This window comes from Salarias fasciatus, chromosome 11, assembly GCF_902148845.1.
Source record: "Salarias fasciatus chromosome 11, fSalaFa1.1, whole genome shotgun sequence".
Classification (NCBI taxonomy): Eukaryota; Metazoa; Chordata; class Actinopteri; order Blenniiformes; family Blenniidae; genus Salarias; species Salarias fasciatus.
Window position 1 is genome coordinate 33,046,394 of NC_043755.1, and position 18,273 is coordinate 33,064,666.

Consider the following 18,273-nt stretch of genomic DNA (forward strand, 5'->3'; position numbering starts at 1 on the left):
ATATTTCTTGGCATTTTCCTTCATGAAATAAACAGTTTGTGAAATAAACATGAATGGCTGTGATTCACGCAACACACACACCTGGTCGTCATGGAGACGAACACACACACACACACCTGGTCGTCTTGGAGACGGTTCCCTTTGAAACAACCAAAAAATGAAGTTTTGGCGTCACTGCATTGAAAGAAAAAATATCGACTCATAATTTGAACTAACAAGGAAAACGGCGACTAATTTCCTGAATCACATTAACTTAAATTTTGCATTAAAATTATTTAACATTTACCTTGTTTTTTGGGATTACAGTTTTCATGTGAACGAAAAAGATTTGGAAAAAACAAACCTTTCTTTTTTAAAATTCTAAAAAAATGTTCCAAAAGATGAAATAAATTCAAACCGCATCAAAATTTTCAGAAATTATAATAAATAAATTTACATTTTGGAGCCGCAACAAAAACAGGAGATTTTCTGAAGTTTGAAGATATTTTTTTGCAAAATAATTCAGACTTTCTGAATTATCAACTTTATATTTTCCAGAATTTTTTTGGAGAATTCACGCAATTTAATCATGAAAACAAATTGGAAGGAAGCAAGAAAATTATTCCAAAATAAAGCTGGATTAGATTTTTTTTTTAAATTGAGTTTAAATGAAAAAACGTTTTTTCACCAAGTTGTTTTTTTTAAATAGATTAATTCAATTTTGCTTCAGTCTCTGCAGTTCTTAGACGTTACAATGTGATCCAGATGTGCTCTGTCAGAAACACCTGCTGCGGTGCGTTCAGGTGCTGCTGTGAATTACAGCTTCATTTGTTAATATGGAGAAAGTGCAGAACAACAAGCAACAAAAGAAAAAGAATGTGAACGCTTGGCGTACGTGCACGCACGCACACGCACACACACACACACACACACACACACACACACACACACACACACACACACACACAGACAGACAGACAGAAAGCGGTGGTCATTCAGCTGCTGAGCTGCTCCTGAGAAGAAACCAAACGGGCTCCGCCGCCGTTCAAACTGTCACTTTGGCAGCTTTTTTTTTTTTTTTTGAGTCTGTTCAGCTTTAAATATTCGTCATTCTGAGCAGAGACTGTAAACATTTTGTGTTTTTGCAGCTGAAACGACTGAATCTGGCCTCCTCCTCTCTTCACCACCCAGAAAACACTTCACTTGCATTCAAGACGAACCAGTTTCCCTCCAGATCAGAACACTTCTACAATTCCCTCTCAAGGTTTTTGACTCAAGCCGACATTCTCAGATGTCAATCTGAAGACAGGATCTGTGTTGGAAAGAAAAAAACAAACAAAATCACACGGATTTCTCCCTTCCCGGATGGAACAGTGTGACGAGTTCTGCCTGAAGACTGTCTGACGCCTCGGTGTTGGAACGTGATTCTGGAAGCTCGTCGTTTCTGCCCGTCGGCATCGGGCTCTGATCTTCTGGGTTTTGTAATTCTCTGAGCGAGACGAAGCTGAACTGAAGCCTTGGCACTGGTTGGAGCCCCGTCTGAGTTTGGCCGACAGTCCGCCGGTCCTCACTGCAGCTGCGACACTCTGAGCGCCGCCGTGCTGAAGAAGTCCAGGAAGAAGGGCCCCTCCTGCCGCGGCAGGAAGGTGGTGGGGATGACGTTGTAGATGCCGGCGGGAACCAGCTCCGCCTCCATGTAGCAGAAGCCGCACCTGGAAGCCCGCACATCGCACAAACATGAGGCTCGAGAGCCAAAACTGGGCCGAGAGAGGCTCCAGTTGGGCCGGAAAAACCAACAGATTGAACATTTTTTTAACAGATTTCTTTAGAATAGCGACAACAAACTGAGACATCAGTACAGAGGGAAAGTCTTGATATGTTTCATAAACTCTAAACTTGGACTTGAGAGAACGTGCAACCTGGAGTCTTCTTCCACCCACTGCTCCACCGTGCCGCCACGTGCCGTCAGTGGAGTCAATGCAGCATTTCACAGCGTGTCCACAGAGGCACGAGGAGCTCTGACGTGACACCGTGAGGGGAGTTATTTATGGTTCGATTCCCGAGGAAAACACAGCAGGGCTTTTCCCTCTCCACGTGGAATCGAACCGCTGACCAGAGAGCTGCATGGAGGGTCAAAAGTTCCTACAGAAGCTTGCTGTGAAAATTTGTTTGCAGGAAGTCTTGTGATAGAAATATTATTTCCAAGTGGAAACTCGAGCTGAAAACTCAGCGGGGAAATGAAAACCACTGACACAGCGTGACGAGTCCCGTTTAGACGGGATGACTCCGGCTCTGATCCGAACAAAGACGAGAGAAGTCAGGAGGGAAATGCAGAAAACGCCATTGAGAAACGCGGAAAATGCAACTGAAATGAAGAAAGAAGGCAAAAAAATAAATAAATAAAAAAGAAGAAATGGAAAAAAGAAATAAAGAGTAAAATATGATAGAAAAAAAACTAAGAAAAATAAAAAATGTGATATAAAAACAGTGAATGTAATTAAAGAAAACAGACACAACGTAACGGAAAAACATAAAAAACAATAGAAAAAAAAAGTAACAGATAAACATCCATCCGGCCAATCGCAGCTGCTGTGGGCGGGGCCTGCACAGGACAACACATATAACCAGTCCCACCGGAGGGCAGTTTAGAGTTACCAGGTAACCTCACATGCACGCTGGTGAGGCCGTGGGAAGACCATTTATTAGTGAAATCGAAAAAAAAATTCTAAATTTGGACTTTACCAAAGTGGTAAGGAGGTAAGACCATTTATTCGTGAAAAACCCCAAAAATATTTTTTTCAAAATCTGGACTTAAAAAAATGGTAAGGCTATTTAACGTGAAACCTGGCATAAAAAAATTTATTTTCTTAATATGAAATTTAAAAAAGTTTTGACGCTATAGTGAGACCATTTATTGGTGAAAAAAAACAAAAAAAAAGCTTCTTTAATATCAACTTTAAAAAAGTCACAAGGCTGTAAGACCATTGATTAGTGAAAATTGGAAAAAAATGTTTTCTCAATTTCAACCTTCATAAAGTCATACAGCTCCAGTAAGACCATTTTTCATGAAAATTGGAAAAAAAAAATTGTTTCCCCATTACGATTTTATGAAGTGGTAAGACCATTTATTAGTGAAAAACCGAAAAATATTTTTTTCTAAATTTGGACTTCACAAAAGTGGTGAGGCTATAGTAAGACCATTTTGCGTGAAAACTGGCAAAAAAGAAAAAAAAATGTCCTCAATTTAAAAAAAAAAAAAAAAAAATAAGGCTCTAGTAAGACCATTTTTTGTCAAAATTGGAAAAAAAACCCTTTTTTTTCTCAATTTCAACTTTAAAAAGTGGTGAGGCTATACTAAGGTCATTTTTTTGTGAAAATTGGAAAAAAAAAATCTAAATTTCGACTTAAAAAAAAGTAAGACTCTATCTAGTAAGTGAAAATTCAAAAAAAATATTTTCTTAATTTCGAATTTGCAAACGTGGCAAGCCTATAATATCGTAAGACCGTGAGTGAAAATTGGAAGGAGATGGGAGACAAACCAGTGACCTCGTGAGTCAGAGACCACGGCGCTACCAAGTAAGCCAAGACCACAACATGACGTTAACTACAAAACTCTTCTGAGACCATCGATAAGTGAACATTGGACCAAAAAAATACTTAATATGGAAAGTAAAAAAGTGGTAAGGCTACAGTAAGACCATTTATTATTGAAAAAAAATTGCTTTACTTAACATCAACTTTCAAAAAGTTGTAAGGCTATAAGTCAGACTATTAGTGAAATTTAGAAAAAAAATTAATTCTCAATTTTGACTCAAAAAAAGTGGTAAGGCTACAGTAAGATCTTCCGTGAGTGAAAATTAGAAGATTAAATGGGATTTGAACCAGAGACTTTGTGTATCAGAGGCCTCTTCTGAAACAACTGAGCCACAGTGACCACTTCCACATCACTGAGGTGGTCAGGCTCTAGTCAGACCATTTATTTCTGAAAAACTGAAAAGTATTTTTTTTTCTAAATTTGGACTTTACAAAAGTGGTCAGGCTCTAGTAAGACCATTTTTCGTGAAAATTGGAAAAAAAATCTTTCTCAATTTTGACTTTAAAAAAGACCATTTACTAGTGAAAATTTAAAAAAAAAAAGACTTAATTTCCAATTTGAAAAAGCTGTAAGGCTATGTAGTAAGACCACTTATTAGTGAAAAGTAGAATTTTTTTTCTAAATTTAGGACTTTAAAAGGTGGTAATTCTATAGTGAGACCATTTATCAGGGAAAATTGGAAAAAAATTTCTCAATTTCGACTTTAAAAAGTGGTAAGGCATTTTATTTGAGAAAATTGGAAAAAACATTTTTTCTCAATTTCAACTTCAAAAAAGATGTGAGGCTCTAATGAGACCATTTATTAGTGAAAAAATGAAAAAAAAAAAAAAGGTTCTAAATTTGGACTTTACAGCATCTTTTGTGAAAATTGGCAAAAAATGTTTTCCCCATTACGACTTTAAAAAATGGTGAGGTTATTAAGTATGACCATTTTTCGTGAAAACTGGCAAAAAAAAAAAAAAAAAAAAAAAAAAAAAAATGTTTTCTCAATTTCGCCTTTAAAAATTGGTGAGGTTATAGCAAGTCTATTTATTAGGGAAAATTCGAAAAAAAAATCTCAATTTTGATGTTAAAAAGTGGTGAGGCGAGTATAGTAAGATTGTTTTTGTGAAAATTGGGAAATTTTTTTCCCCCCACTTCGACTTAAAAAGTGGTGAGGCGAGTATAGTAAGACCATTTTTTGTGAAAACTGGCAAAAAAAGTTTTTCTCAATTTCGATATTAAAAAAGTCGTGAGCCTCTCGTAGGACCATTTATTAGTGAAAATCTGAAAAATATGGTCAAACCAGTGACCTCATGAGTCAGAGCCCACTACGCTACCAAGTAAGACCACAACATGACTTCGACTACAAAAAACTCTTCTGAGACCATCGGTGAGTGAACATTGGACCAAAAAAAAAAAGCGCTTTACGGCGCTCATACAGGAGGACAAGGATGAAACAAACATGAAGCCCTCGCTAGCGTTAGCAACGCCACCCTGCGGTGCTCACGGATGGCAGAACCAAAAAGACAGAAAAAACCTTTGTCTGACGAGCGGAAAAAAAGGAAACGGGAACGGCACGCTCTCTGCATGGGGGGGGGGGGGGGGGGGGGGGGGGGTGATGCGGAGGACGTTTAGGACAGTGAGCTTTCACAGGAGCCCAGTAGGGGGAGCGCAAGAGCAAAAGTTACATAGTACTCCTTTAAAACGGTGGTAACGCTACAGTCAGACCTTTCATGACTGGAAAAACCAAAGAAAAATAGAGTATTGTCCTTAAAAAAGTCATAAGGTGTTAAACTGGCAAAAAAAAAGTTATTTCTTAATATAGAATTTAAAGAAGTGGTAAGGCTATGGATTGTTACAATCGGCTCTGAGCAAAGCCCAGATTGATGATCATGTGACCGGAACGCAAAGCATGATGGGAACTTGTCAGAAGACACGGTGAGCCACCTGCTGTCTGGACGTGGAGCTCACCTGTAATCCCCGCTGCTCCTCTTCTGGGAGGCGGCCGGGCCGGCGTCGCCCACCGTGGACACCGTCACCATCTCGAATCCAACACTGTACTGCCTGCACACACACACACACACACACACACACACACACACACACACACACACACACACACAGTTTCCATCACCACAGGGGCTGATGGGACTGTACAGGGAAGCGGCGTGACGGCGATCCGGACCTGGACCCCCGCAGCTCGATCAGCAGCGGTCCGGACCGCTCCAGGTTCAGCTGGTAGATGGGGTTGTGTTTGTACGAGTCCTTGTAGTTCCCGCAGCCGCCAGCGCTGGCGCCCTTCCACTGGCCGTTGATCTGCGGCGTCACAACATGACCGGGGAAGAAGAATAAAAACACACATCAATAATGTTTTAGATATGAGTTTTTGTTTCACATGATTTATTTTGTTGTCAAAAATTATGACGAATAATTCTCTGAACGGGGAAACTTTAATGAGAAAGTAAAAAAGTTTTTTTTCCATTAATACTGGTTCTACGTGTTTGTATCATTAATGTACGTCAGAACTGTATCGGCTGTTAGCAAAACTTAACGTTCATAATATTCTTTCGATGTTTCATTTCTTTGTTAATAAAGATCTTGATTTGCCCAAAGAGAAATATAACATACAACACAGTCTGAACATTTCAGAATCCAGCAGAAAATCCAATTCATGTTGGGATTTATAAAGAGGACAGAGCAGTGCATTGTGGGACGACTCACCCTTTTGGTCTGAGTGAAAGGATTCGGGATCTTGGAGAAGGTGAATTTGCAGCCAGAGTAAACCTGAAAAAAAAAAAACCCACAACAACCGATAATTAACAAAGTGTGTTAATTAAAGACACTGTGTTGCTGCACTTTTCAGAAAAGCTTCTCTCTGACAGGGAAGAATCCTTCCGGAAGCTTGTCACTGCTTTATGTCTTCTGGGGAGAACGAAAAGCCGAGACGCAGCGAAAGTTAGAAGTTTGGACTTGAACACGTTGTGTAAACAGACCCTGTGAGGAAGGATGGAATCAACTGACCTCGAAACGTGTCTTTCAGAGAAAATTTACATTTCACCAACAACAACAGTCCCGAAGTGTTTCGGTCGACAGCAACAGGAAGTGTGTCGTTTTTTAATGACTTCTCGGTGAACAGCCAACAGTCAGCAGGCAGCTCAGGAAGGAAGAACTCACAAACATCAGCGGACCAGAGGAGAACACGTCCTCCAGAATGAAGCTGCTTTATATTCCCAGGCTGAGGAGATCCAAACATGAAGGTTGGACCAGAAAACAATCAAAAACGTGAGTGAGTTTTTAAAAACTCCCACAATGCAGCAGCTGCAGCACGAAGGCTTTTGGACGTTTCGCTGTATTTCGCACCAGAAGGTTTCCTTTAGACTGACTTTATGTTGAGACTGGAGTTATTTTCTGATGAAAAACATTTTCATCACATATAAAACGTCTAAAGTTAAAGGTTGTTCTGTTTCCATTTCACTGGTTTGACTCACTCAAACAGAACCTGAGCTGAATGAGCCTCGACTGCCCTCTACTGCCCTCTGGGCGGTATTACAGCGGGACGGCGGCGTCTCACCCGCAGCGTGTAGTTGATGGTGTTCTGCTTCTCGTACTGAGACACCACCAGGGTGAAGGTGTGCGTCCCGGCGCTGGTCAGCCTCATCTTGGTCAGGTAGTGCGGGCTGTTGATGCGGATGCCGTCGATGTACGGCGGCGGGTCGGCTGTGGGGGAACCGGGGGAACCGGGGAGTTCTTTACAGCGTAGAGCGGACATCCCTCACGCTGAGAGTGGCTGAGCGGACGAGCGGCCGGTCTCACCTGGGTAGTAAACCTTCTTTCCGTCCGTCTTGTAAACGACCAGAGTGATGAACTCTCTGTTCTGCGCAAAGTCGTCCTGAATGAAAACACACAGTGTCGTCACACAGTGGACTCGTGGCAGGGCAGCTCCGACAGTGTGTGTGTGTGTGCTCTGCGGCCTCCACCTTGTCCGTGATGTGCCTGGTGAGTAGCACCCACACGGCGGCGCCCCCTGTTGGACACTGCACCTCCAGCTTGTACTGCGGGTTGTTGGCCAGGCTGTAAACGTCCTTCACCGGGCCCTGCTTCCCATCCCAGCTGCTGCAGACGGGAAGGAAACACACACACACACACACTCTGAGTTTATCTGCACACCCAAACAACATAAGCCACGCTGAACATCAGGGCGCTGAGCCTCCAGCTCGCTGAGACTGGCCTGTGGATGCAGGAGGAGTCTTTGAAGAGCGCCGGGTTCCAGCTCAGGTAAATGACGTCGTAGTACTGACAGAGGTCCTCCCAGCAGATCCAGAACACCCCTGCAGGCAGCAGGGAGGGAACACATGAGGCAGCACCGGGGCGAACGCAGGGGAACACACGTGTCTGGTCTGATTAAAGACGGAGATCTTAGACCAGGGTTCTGCAGCCTTAATGACCGAAAGAACCAGTTCAGTGACTTTCCATCACGTCATGTTACTCTGGAGCCATAAAGAACATTTTACCATTAAGAGGCGAATGCAGCTCAGGAAGCTTCATGCTTGGTTTTGATGAACAGACAAAAACTATATCTTATGATCCATTCATGAAGTTTTAACTACAGTTCATTTTAGTATGTTAGAAATTGGAGACATTTCTGTTTTTTTAGCTGTTCCATTATTTTTTTTCCCCATTTCTTGTGGCTCTTGCTATTTTTCACAATTTTACTTGTAGGTTTTTTGAATCCCTTTTGAACCGAGAGTGACAAATCATACAATTACAGCTGTCACTTTAATGTATTAATTAGATTAATTAATTACACCTCAAATTAACACATTAAAAAGATTAATCTAAGATTAATTATAGCACACTTGAGTGGCAGTTCAGTGTGATGGAACTGTCTTATTTAGAGGCATGTTATGCTCATAGTATTCATTTTGAATTGCTGTATTGAGTTAGTTTTAGTGTTCATTTTGAATTTAGTTGCTTCAGTGGCTGTTTGAGACTCAGCCTCATTTTATCTCAGAATATTTTTGATCAATATTTGTACTGCACTTTTGAATCGTGCACCAGGCTGAATTGGTGTTCTGGGATGTACTTAAACTTTTTCTTCTTTTGAATTTCACTAATGAAACACACTGAAAGTGTTATTTGCGCTGCCTGATGGGGCTCAGGATTTATTTTGGACGAGACGTCCTGACTTAACTTCCATTCATCATCAGTAAAAATGTGAATTTCAAATCTTCTCTTCTCGGTGTTTTCATTTGAGGAGTCCTGCACTACAAGTCTGTAACGTCCTAAAATTCAAATTCTTCACTTTGGGACCTAAAGCAGATATGAGAATAAAATGGGATTAATTAGATCAATTAATAACAAATCCTGTAATTAATTAGATTATTTTTTTGATCACATGACAGCACTACATATAATAATTCAAAAACAAGTTAAATGTGGGGACAGAGGGACTGAAGAGCCAGATGTGGCCCCAGAGCCGCAGGTTGAACACCCCTGGCTCAGACCCTCAGTATCCTGTCTCTGACGGCTTTCCACGAGCTCGCCTCTCCAAAACAAAACGTCCAAGTGGATTAATGATTTCGAGAAAACTAAGAAAACTGTCAGAAAGCGGAGAAACAGATGCTGGAAGAGGAAGTGGACTCAGTGACACTCATTGCTCTGCAGGGTGAGAGGACAGAGTGTCCATGAGCGCCTCAGGCCTGTCCGTCCTCTCACTGCGCTGTGCGGGGAGCGGGCGTACCGTTGTCGAACTTCTGCGCCGTCTTGGGGTCAAAGTTGAGGTACTTGAGCAGCTCGGGCGTCCAGTTCTTCTCGTCCCTCTCGCTGTAGCGGCCCTTCCACCTCAGGTGACTCCAGGGATTCTTCAGCTGCAGGAAGCGCATTCCCTGCAGGACAGCGCCTCGCTCATGAGCAGGGTAAACCGATTAGATCATTAAGCCTGAGTGTTTACAGCCCGACTCCGTTCCTCTGGATCTGGGAGAACGGTTCAGGCTCCAGGTTTCCCCTGGCCTGACTCCGACACGCCGATGCTCGCGGCGCTGACCTTGTGTTCCCTGATGTCCAGGACGGCGTAGGCGTGCGTCGGCACCAGCCCCCACCGCTCGCCCTCCTCCTCCGTCATCACGCCCGTCGCCGTGGTGATGAGGACGTCGCCGCGGTGGAACCTGGACCGGACAGGAAGCACTTCCTGAGTCGTTATTAGGAATGTGACAACGGCACGTTCCCTGTCTCTTGTGGGGATCATCATTATCATCAGTGTTTCCGTTCGCTCACGGCTCTTCATTTTTTCTTTTTAACTGAATTTTACTGAAGAAAAACGTGAACAAATGAGCCTCAACGCTGTAACAGAAATATAAAAGAGATGAGGAGAGCAAAGGGTGAAGAATTCTTTAAATATTTTGGCAGGTTAATCACTTTTTAATGCTTATATTATTAAATTTGTTCTTGAAATCCAATAATCTGGTTTGAGATTTGCGGATATGAAATTTCCCGAGTTAGAGTGATGAGATTAAAGCAAAGCTGCGCGGGTGACCGCTGGACTGCGGCCGGCGGCGGCCTCACCTCTGGAACAGCATGCGGAAGGTGTCGTCCTTGCTGAAGGACTGATTGTCGGAGTGCATGGCGATGCGCTCGGGGATCCAGCCGGTCAGCGCGTGGAGGTCGATGTTCTGGAAGACGAGGGGAGAAAGAAGCCGCGTCTGACACACTTCAAGAATCTCACTCAGTGTTTTTTACTAACAGCATAAAGCATGAACTTAGCTTTTTCTTCTCTGCTAACAGAAGGGTTAGAGTTGGAGGGAAGGAGGAGGAGGAGGGTCAGAGTTCAAGGGAGGGAAGGAGGGTCAGGTCAACCATGCGACCGTCTGTCCCTCTTTATGTTGTTGAACCGAACCGGTTGACCTCTGGAGCCTGGGGCTCCCGGCGGCGCCACTCACCGAGTTGGAGCCGGGGAAGTCGTAGCCGCCCATCACCTTCATGTAGGCCTTCTCGATCAGCGACACCCACAGCTCGTTCCGGTTGCTGGAGTAGGAGCAGAGCAGCTCGCCGTTACGATCCACCGGCAGGAAGTCGTCTATGATGACCTGCGGCGGGACGGAGAGCGGGCCGGGCTTCAGGACGGGGACAACGCCTCAGAGCGGAGCGGGACGGGCTCTCTGGTGCCTACCTTCCTGGGGACGCCGTTGATGTGGAGCTTGACCATGTATTTCCCGCAGGGGTTGTACTCCGGCTCGCCGCGGCGGTTCTGAGGGTAGATGATGCTGCGGAGAGACAGGCGGCAGCTTTCAGGATCAAACTCTGTCTTCAAACCGTCAAACAGAGCCGCTCAGCCTCCTTCATGTTTTCTGATGGAATCATCTCTACGGCCTCAAACCACGGAGTGCAGACGTTCAAACAGGAGAACGACTCAACGCTTCCATTCTGGCGTCTTGAACGACTAAAAGTTTTTAAACCATAAATCTGAGATGCAGAAAAAACACTTCAGGAGATCAGGATTGATTCAGCTCAGTCGGATTTCATTGCTGTGCAACGTTTTTTTCATGTAAACTCTTAAAAGATGTGATCGTCTGAATCCGAAGCGGGCGGAGGCCTCGCAGCACCTGGTGATGAGCTTCTTGTTGTAGCGCCTCTCATACGCCGCGCTGATGGCGAGCGACGCCACAAACGAACAGTCGGACACCACCGTCTGGAAAACAGTCAGAAAACACACCGTCACTGGGCGGAAGCAGAGCAACACTGAAACTAAACCCATCAAAAGACTTCTGTCTGCTCAACGCTTCAGTTCTTTCTCTGGAAACACGGCGTCGAGGCGCCATCTACTGGATGAAGTTCAAAACTACACCTGTGCTCAGAAATCCAAAACACGCATTCAAAAACAAGATCAGCATTAAGAGTAACCGGCTCTGTTTGTAGGTTAATGTTCTCTGAGATGAACAGGTTTCTAACTGCTGTGTGAAAACAGAGAGCTGCGTCCCCAGCGTGGACCCCGGGCCTGAAGCTGAGAACCCTCCTCCGACCTGCTTGATGCTGAAGCTGGACACAGACAGGATCATGGTGGGGTTATTGCAGATCTCGTCTGGCCGGATCCAGCGGGAGAAGATGGCTTTCTGTTTGGGAGAGAGCGCCAGTTTGCCCATTTTGTCCCTGGCGAGTGAAAAAAGAAAACCACAGAGTGTGTTTTGGTGATTATTCCAGCGATCCGGCTCCAGCGTGGGTCTGAAGACCGACTGATGAACCGCTGACAGCTTGTTAAAGGAGCACAGCATCTGCTCTACGTCTCAAAACGAAGCCTCATGCTGAGAAAAGACCTGAAGACACCTCGAAGCGTTGGGTGTTGTGACGGCTGGAGGAAGGAGAGCATGCAGCATTCAAAGCTTTTCTGGTGTGAATATGTTTGGTGACTTTTTTTTTTTTTTTAATCTGACCAAATAAATGTTGTCTTATTTTGAGAACCTTGGACTGATTCAGGTTTTCTTTCCTTCCTTCCACTCACTGCCTGCCGTCCTCGATCGGAACAGAACTCACGAGAACGGAACGGGGAAGGCGAATCTCTCCTTCAGGTCCACGCTCATGAAAGGCACGTAGGCGATCCCGTTGATCGTAGACGTAATCCTGGGAGGGAGGGGCGGTTTAGAAACGATGTGGTTCCTGCGTTCGAGTCCCGCGGCGGCGACCCGGCTCACCTGAGCACCTCGATCTCCTCGGACGTGTAGCGCTGGCCCTGAGGCTCGGCCGGCGCCGCCGCCCGCTGCGGCGCCGCTCGCTCGTTCAGGCTGAAGTCCGGCCCCAGAGGGAAGAACTGGCGGACGGGGGCCCCGGGACCGGGACCGGGACGGGCCCCGGCGGGCCGGGCTCGGTCCTGAGGGGGCCCGGACGGGGGTTTGGAGTCTTTGAGACCTTCAGCCCTGAGAAACGGAGAGGAGCGAGTCTGAGCGGGAAAATCTCAGGAGCCGTTTCACAAATCGATGATCTGAAGCCACTGACTGGCCGACAGGTCGAACATTCAGCCAACAAATACCGAATCTATCTGCAGAGAGAGAAAGTACTGTCAGAGGTCAAAGGGCACTGAGCTCCTGTCGCTAAAGACTTTCACCTGTCCAGAGCCTGACGAGCCAGCTGCTTCAGCTTGGTCTGCAGCGCCTGCTCCGACGTCTCGTTGGACTGAAGAAAAAAAAACGCAAACGGGTTTAATACACGGTGAAAATAGAGGAGGAGGAGGAGGAGGAAGATGGAGGAGGAAGATGGAGGAGGAGGAAGAGGAAGATGGAGGAGGAGGAGGAGGAGGAGGAGGAAGATGGAGGAGGAGGAGGAGGAAGATGGAGGAGGAGGAGGAGGAGGAGGAGGAGGAAGATGGAGGAGGAGGAAGAGGAAGATGGAGGAGGAGGAGGAGGAGGAGGAGGAAGATGGAGGAGGAGGAAGAGGAAGATGGAGGAGGAGGAAGAGGAAGATGGAGGAGGAGGAGGAGGAGGAGGAAGATGGAGGAGGAGGAGGAGGAGGAAGATGGAGGAGGAGGAAGAGGAAGATGGAGGAGGAGGAGGAGGAAGAGGAAGATGGAGGAGGAGGAAGAGGAAGATGGAGGAGGAGGAAGAGGAAGATGGAGGAGGAGGAGGAGGAGGAGGAGGAGGAAGAGGAAGATGGAGGAGGAGGAAGAGGAAGATGGAGGAGGAGAAGGAGGAAGATGGAGGAGGAGGAAGAGGAAGATGGAGGAGGAGGAGGAGGAGGAGGAGGAGGAGGAAGAGGAAGATGGAGGAGACCCACAGTTTTGATGCACAGCTCCACTGCCTGGGTGTACAGCTCGATGGCTTCGTCGTCGTTCCCCTTCTCGTCCTCCTCGAAGGCCTGGGTGACCAGGAAGTGGGCGCGCTCCAGGTCCACGTGCTGCCGGGACTTCAGCGGGTCGCTCGTCTGTGCCTGGACTGGGGTCAAAGGTCACAGGGAGGGAGGGAGGGACGGGTGGAAAGTGATGGAGCGTCAGCATCACTGATTCATCAGGAACTTCTTCAGTCGCATTGAGATAAATGCTCCAACATATTAAACTTTTGTTTTTTTAATGAATTCCAGTAATTAGTGAAAACTCTTTAACATGATAAAGTTGCTGCTCCGGTTTTGTTTTTTGAACTTTCGGTCACAAAGACACTCAAACAATAAAGTTCAGATCATTTCAACACTTTTCTTCGTCACAATTGAAGAATAAAAGAAAAATTAACTTTTCTAATGTATTCTTTTTTGACATGCCAGCAGAACAGGTTTCCACCATAAAGAAGCCTTCCAGGCCGTCTCCACATCCACAGGGAGAAGGTGCAGCTCAGCCTCTTTTCTATTAATTTCCAGGTTTGGCCGGAGGACAGAGGTTCGTGAGGCTGGACTGACGTCCAGCTTTGTTCTGATGCTGTTTATGGATCTCTCTGGTTTAACGCTGAAGGTCTGTCTGCTCTGAATAAATCCGATTATTAACAGAAAAAAAAAAGTGGAAACACGAAAAAAATTAAATGTTAAAAATATCAAAACTAGAAAGAACAAAAAAAAATGAAGCGCTGTTCAGAAACGAAATTAAATTAGAAATAGGAGTGTTCGCCTTGGCTTAAAACTGTGATCAGGACTGCAGTTTATACAACACACACAAATATTAAAGCAAAATGAGCTTAAAGTAAAAAATAAAGCTGAAGTTTGGTTTTGGCTCAGTGAGCTGGAGAAACACAAAGACTGTAACGGCTCTCTGCTCACAGAGGAATCCATCCAGAGGAAAAACACTTCTTATGAAATCCTGGGAAACGACTCAACCACAGCGGAGATGTGAAGAATCGCTCTCAGTCCAACTGGAGAAACGCTGATTCAAGGCTGAGCTGTTCCTCCAGAGAGACGGAACAGCAACACACACACACACAAAGGGTGGTCACACCCACATAAACACACACACACAGCGGGAGGCGAGGCTGAGTGAGAAAGTCCGTCGGCAGGATTGGCTCAGCAGCCATTCTGAACTCTTTTTTCATATCAGTGAAAAGACAGCAGCGTTAAGAGTTTTTAAAATACACGAGTCGTGACCTAAATGTCAGTGGAGAGAATTAAACCAAGAAAACAAACTTAAAGACTGAACATGTTGACTTATTTACATGAAACACATCGATAGAAAACTGACTTTCTAACATCCTCTACTTTATATGAGTACACAAACAAAACTTTCCCACGGGATGTAAGAAGTCTTCCAGAAACCTGGGTTTGAAAACATTTCACCATAACGCTGTATATTTGTGGCCAAACATCACAGCCGGTGTGGATTATCATCGAGCTCCGTTTGGAAAGAGAAACTGATTTTAATCTTTCTGAAGAGATGCATTGAGTATTGATTCTCTGAGAATAATCTCCTTCAGGCGGCGGTAACGAACAGTCGAAGAGCTCACCGCTGTCTGAGGAGAATGGTTCTAATGTCAGTCAATACTGAATACCTTTATTTCAATTCCCTTTGATTTAAATCGTGCATTTAGAAAGTCTTTATGGGACATTTTGGTTTTTAAATCTGTTGTCTTGATCTTGTTCTTTTCCCCTAAATGTACATTTCTTGCTGTTTTTAATGCTTTAGCCTCTGTTACTGCTGTTTTTGAAAGGTGGCATATAAATAAATAAAGAGCAAAGACAAGAAGTTTACTGTTTCAGCTGCATTCACATCAAAATCTTCATGTTTATTAGAATGTACTGTATATTTGTTAATTGTATTACCAAAGTAGAAATAAATCTAATTTAAAGCAGGGAGCTGGTATCCACACATGACTCTGAATATCATTTTAAAGACAAAATATAGCACAGGAATCACTGAGAGGAACGTTTTGTGTTTCCGTGTACAAAGAAGCAGAAAGTGGAAACGCTCAAAATCTCCATCCTTTCATTCATTTTCTACACCGAGTTTATCCAGATCCCAGGGCTTGGAGGCACTGCCAGCTGGCACTGAGCTACATACACACTGAATCCTGGAACATTGAACCTGATTAGCATGTTTTTAGATTGTGGGAGGAGAGGGAACATGCAAACTCCACACAAAATGACACCTGGTCTGAATCCGTCTTAACGTGGGACGACAGCGCAAACCGCTGACGCTCCATAATTTCAGTCAGGACTTTTAAGGAGGACAAAAAGAGACTGCATCTCTTCACGGGTGAGCCTACCTGCGTTGTGGAGAGCCTGGACTCGATCCAGGTACTCGGTCACTTTATCCTGGATTCCCTCCAGCTTGGACCCGGCCATGCCGGCATAGATGAGGGCCTGGGCTGCCTCCTGCCACACACCCAAAAGAAACAAGCAGCTGTTAGAACAAACACAGCACCCATCACTCGTCTATAAAGTGCATTACATGAAGGGAGCAGCCAACAGACCACTGTCTCAATGGGTTCAAGTCTTCTCGAACATAAGTTATTTATTTCTATCAGTCAGTCAAGTGTTTGCTTCTCTTTGTCTCATGATTTTCTGTGACAATACAACCAAAGCTCCACCTCTGAGTCCCGTTCTTAAAGCGATACTTCAACATTTTGGCAAATTGGCCCGTTTAGCGCAATTCATTAGTCATTTCGAACAGTATACTTACTTTTTTTGTGAGGGCGAGCTGTTGTTTATTCAGAGTTGAGTCGGGGAAGGTTTTCAGGATGGACACAATGGAAGTGGATGGTATTTTGGTTCCCCCTCGTCAAACTCATCAAATACACAATCCAACAACCCCAAAACACTTTGGTGGGCAAATTATAATCCACACATTCACTACGCTGTGAAGTATTAATGCAAAATTACGAGATTGAGTTGTTGATGCGAAGATTGCTAAGACGGAACTACTTGTCTGGGCGTAGTGATTTCGAAAGAAAAAGTAGTTCCCAGTATTTGCTTCAGTGTCGTAACGCTACAATATTTTTTGTTGGTGTTCCACAGCGTAGTGAATGTGCGGATTATAATTTGCCCACCAAAGTGTTTTGGGGTTGTTGGATTGTGTATTTGATGAGTTTGACGAGGGGGAACAAAAATACCATCCACTTCCATTGTGTCCGTCCCGAAAACCTTCCCCGACTCACTTCTGAATAAACAACAGCTCGCCCTCACAAAAAAAGTAAGTATGCTGTTCGAAATGACTAATGAATTGCGCTAAACGGGCCAATTTGCCAAAATGTTGAAGTATCGCTTTAAGTTTCTTCACATGACATCTTTGGAAATTGTCTTTGAAAATGCCATGGCATGGCCCTGTGGATCGAGAAGTTGTGTATCTATTCTAATTATTTAAATGTTTTCCCTTCTTTATTTTCTGTTTTCCTTATTCTGTTCGAAATAAAGATGAATAAATACAATAAAATAAAATAAAAATAAAATAAAATAAAAGAGACAGCTGCCCTCTGTACCAGTGTTTTTCAATAATTGACTCCAAATCCTCAGCATCAAGGATATGATCAGAATAAAACCGAATAAGAAGCAAAGATTGACATCATGACATTTAGTAAAGCAGACTGTTCTTTGGCAGTGGGTCACATTACACTGTAATATTTGCCTAAGCTGTTAATAGATGACTGAGGTTTGTGAACTACACCCTTATTGATGTTGATTTTCACAAACAGCACTTCAAACTACGACAAGGAAGTTTGTTGTCATTTATCATCAAATAGCAGGAAATACTCAAACACAGGAGAACCTGGGAGATGTATTAATGTGAAGAGGCTCCAAGCTAAATTATAAATATGTGTACACACGTTGATTTCAGTCGATGACGTTTGTTTGCTGATTTTTTATTGAGTTTTGTTAATGAGAGGAAAAGCTCGTGCTGAGTACTGAAAGTTTCTCTGGAAACATGTTTCCTGTGTCGATTATATGAGTTGACATTTTTAAATATACCAGCTCTGAACGTTTCACTCCAGCCACAACACAGGACCGCCTACCTTGTAGTAAAAGGTAGCTTCGTTGTATTTCCCATTCTGGTCGCAGGTTACAGCAGCTTTGGCGAATTTCACCGCATCGAGCTCCAGAGCCGAGCAGTCCATTTTTAACTTCAGCTCGCCGGGCTAGCTCACTGTTAGCTCCCGAAAGAAGCCAAAACTAACACGTCTGCCTTCCACTGGCGCCTCCGCTCATGTCATGGAGTCGAACGAGGCGAGGCCGCGGTATTCCCGTCTGGTGTCCCTATTTCCACAATAGAAAACTGTCAAATCCAAAGTTTTCACCTTTCGAGAGATGACAACAACACCAAAACAACCATCTCCACTTCCGGGAGACGCAACTGACGCAGGGTGACGCAAGCGTGACGACACCGCCATGTAGCGTTCAAATGTAGTGGGAAACGGGCCAGTCTTCTTCATCTTCTTCAAATAATTTCCGGCAGGCCTTACGCAACGCGCCAGTTGTTTGCTGATTTATTTATTTATTTTCAATTATTCATTGTTTTGTCTGAAAATGCTTTATGTCTTATCAAGACCAGGAAAAAGTAGAAAACGACTCATATTCACAAAGAAGTGCGCAAATTTATTCCAGTCACTGTACACTTGGAAAAAATTTGACTACTGTGCAGGTACTATCACTTCTGATCAGTTTGTTTAATTTAAAAATCAGGATATGAGATGGGTTTGATGAGCTACATTTCCTGCCACACATCTCAATAGATATTTCATATTTTTGTGTGCCATGGAATGAAACTATTTCAAATTGTAAATCGGTGTATCACACAAGACAAGAAACAGTGCAAGACATCACAGCAGGGA

General features: G+C 44.2%; 1 protein-coding gene across 1 annotated transcript; it reads right to left on the bottom strand.

Annotated features, from left to right (window-relative positions):
* Positions 1-547: 547 nt before the first annotated feature.
* Positions 548-17,780, bottom strand: capn7 (calpain 7). Its single transcript, XM_030101950.1, has 21 exons — positions 17,458-17,780; positions 15,715-15,823; positions 13,313-13,470; positions 12,648-12,715; positions 12,238-12,459; positions 12,080-12,166; positions 11,572-11,698; positions 11,155-11,240; positions 10,722-10,815; positions 10,492-10,638; positions 10,118-10,224; positions 9,600-9,720; positions 9,297-9,441; positions 7,785-7,884; positions 7,534-7,669; positions 7,370-7,445; positions 7,128-7,273; positions 6,278-6,340; positions 5,742-5,872; positions 5,528-5,620; positions 548-1,691 (listed from the first exon to the last, which is right to left on the bottom strand). The coding sequence occupies exons 1-21, from the start codon at positions 17,557-17,559 to the stop codon at positions 1,547-1,549; spliced, it is 2,463 nt and encodes an 820-aa protein (XP_029957810.1). The 5' UTR covers positions 17,560-17,780; the 3' UTR covers positions 548-1,546.
* Positions 17,781-18,273: the final 493 nt, after the last annotated feature.

Excerpts from the sequence above, each read along its gene's own strand:
- capn7 (XM_030101950.1), bottom strand. The coding sequence starts at position 17,559 with ATGGACTGCTCGGCTCTGGAGCTCGATGCGGTGAAATTCGCCAAAGCT. Across the intron at positions 7,446-7,533 it reads CCAGGCACATCACGGACAAG|GACGACTTTGCGCAGAACAG; the intron begins GTGGAGGCCGCA and ends GTTTTCATTCAG. Across the intron at positions 6,341-7,127 it reads CCATCAACTACACGCTGCGG|GTTTACTCTGGCTGCAAATT; the intron begins GTGAGACGCCGC and ends TTTTTTTTTCAG.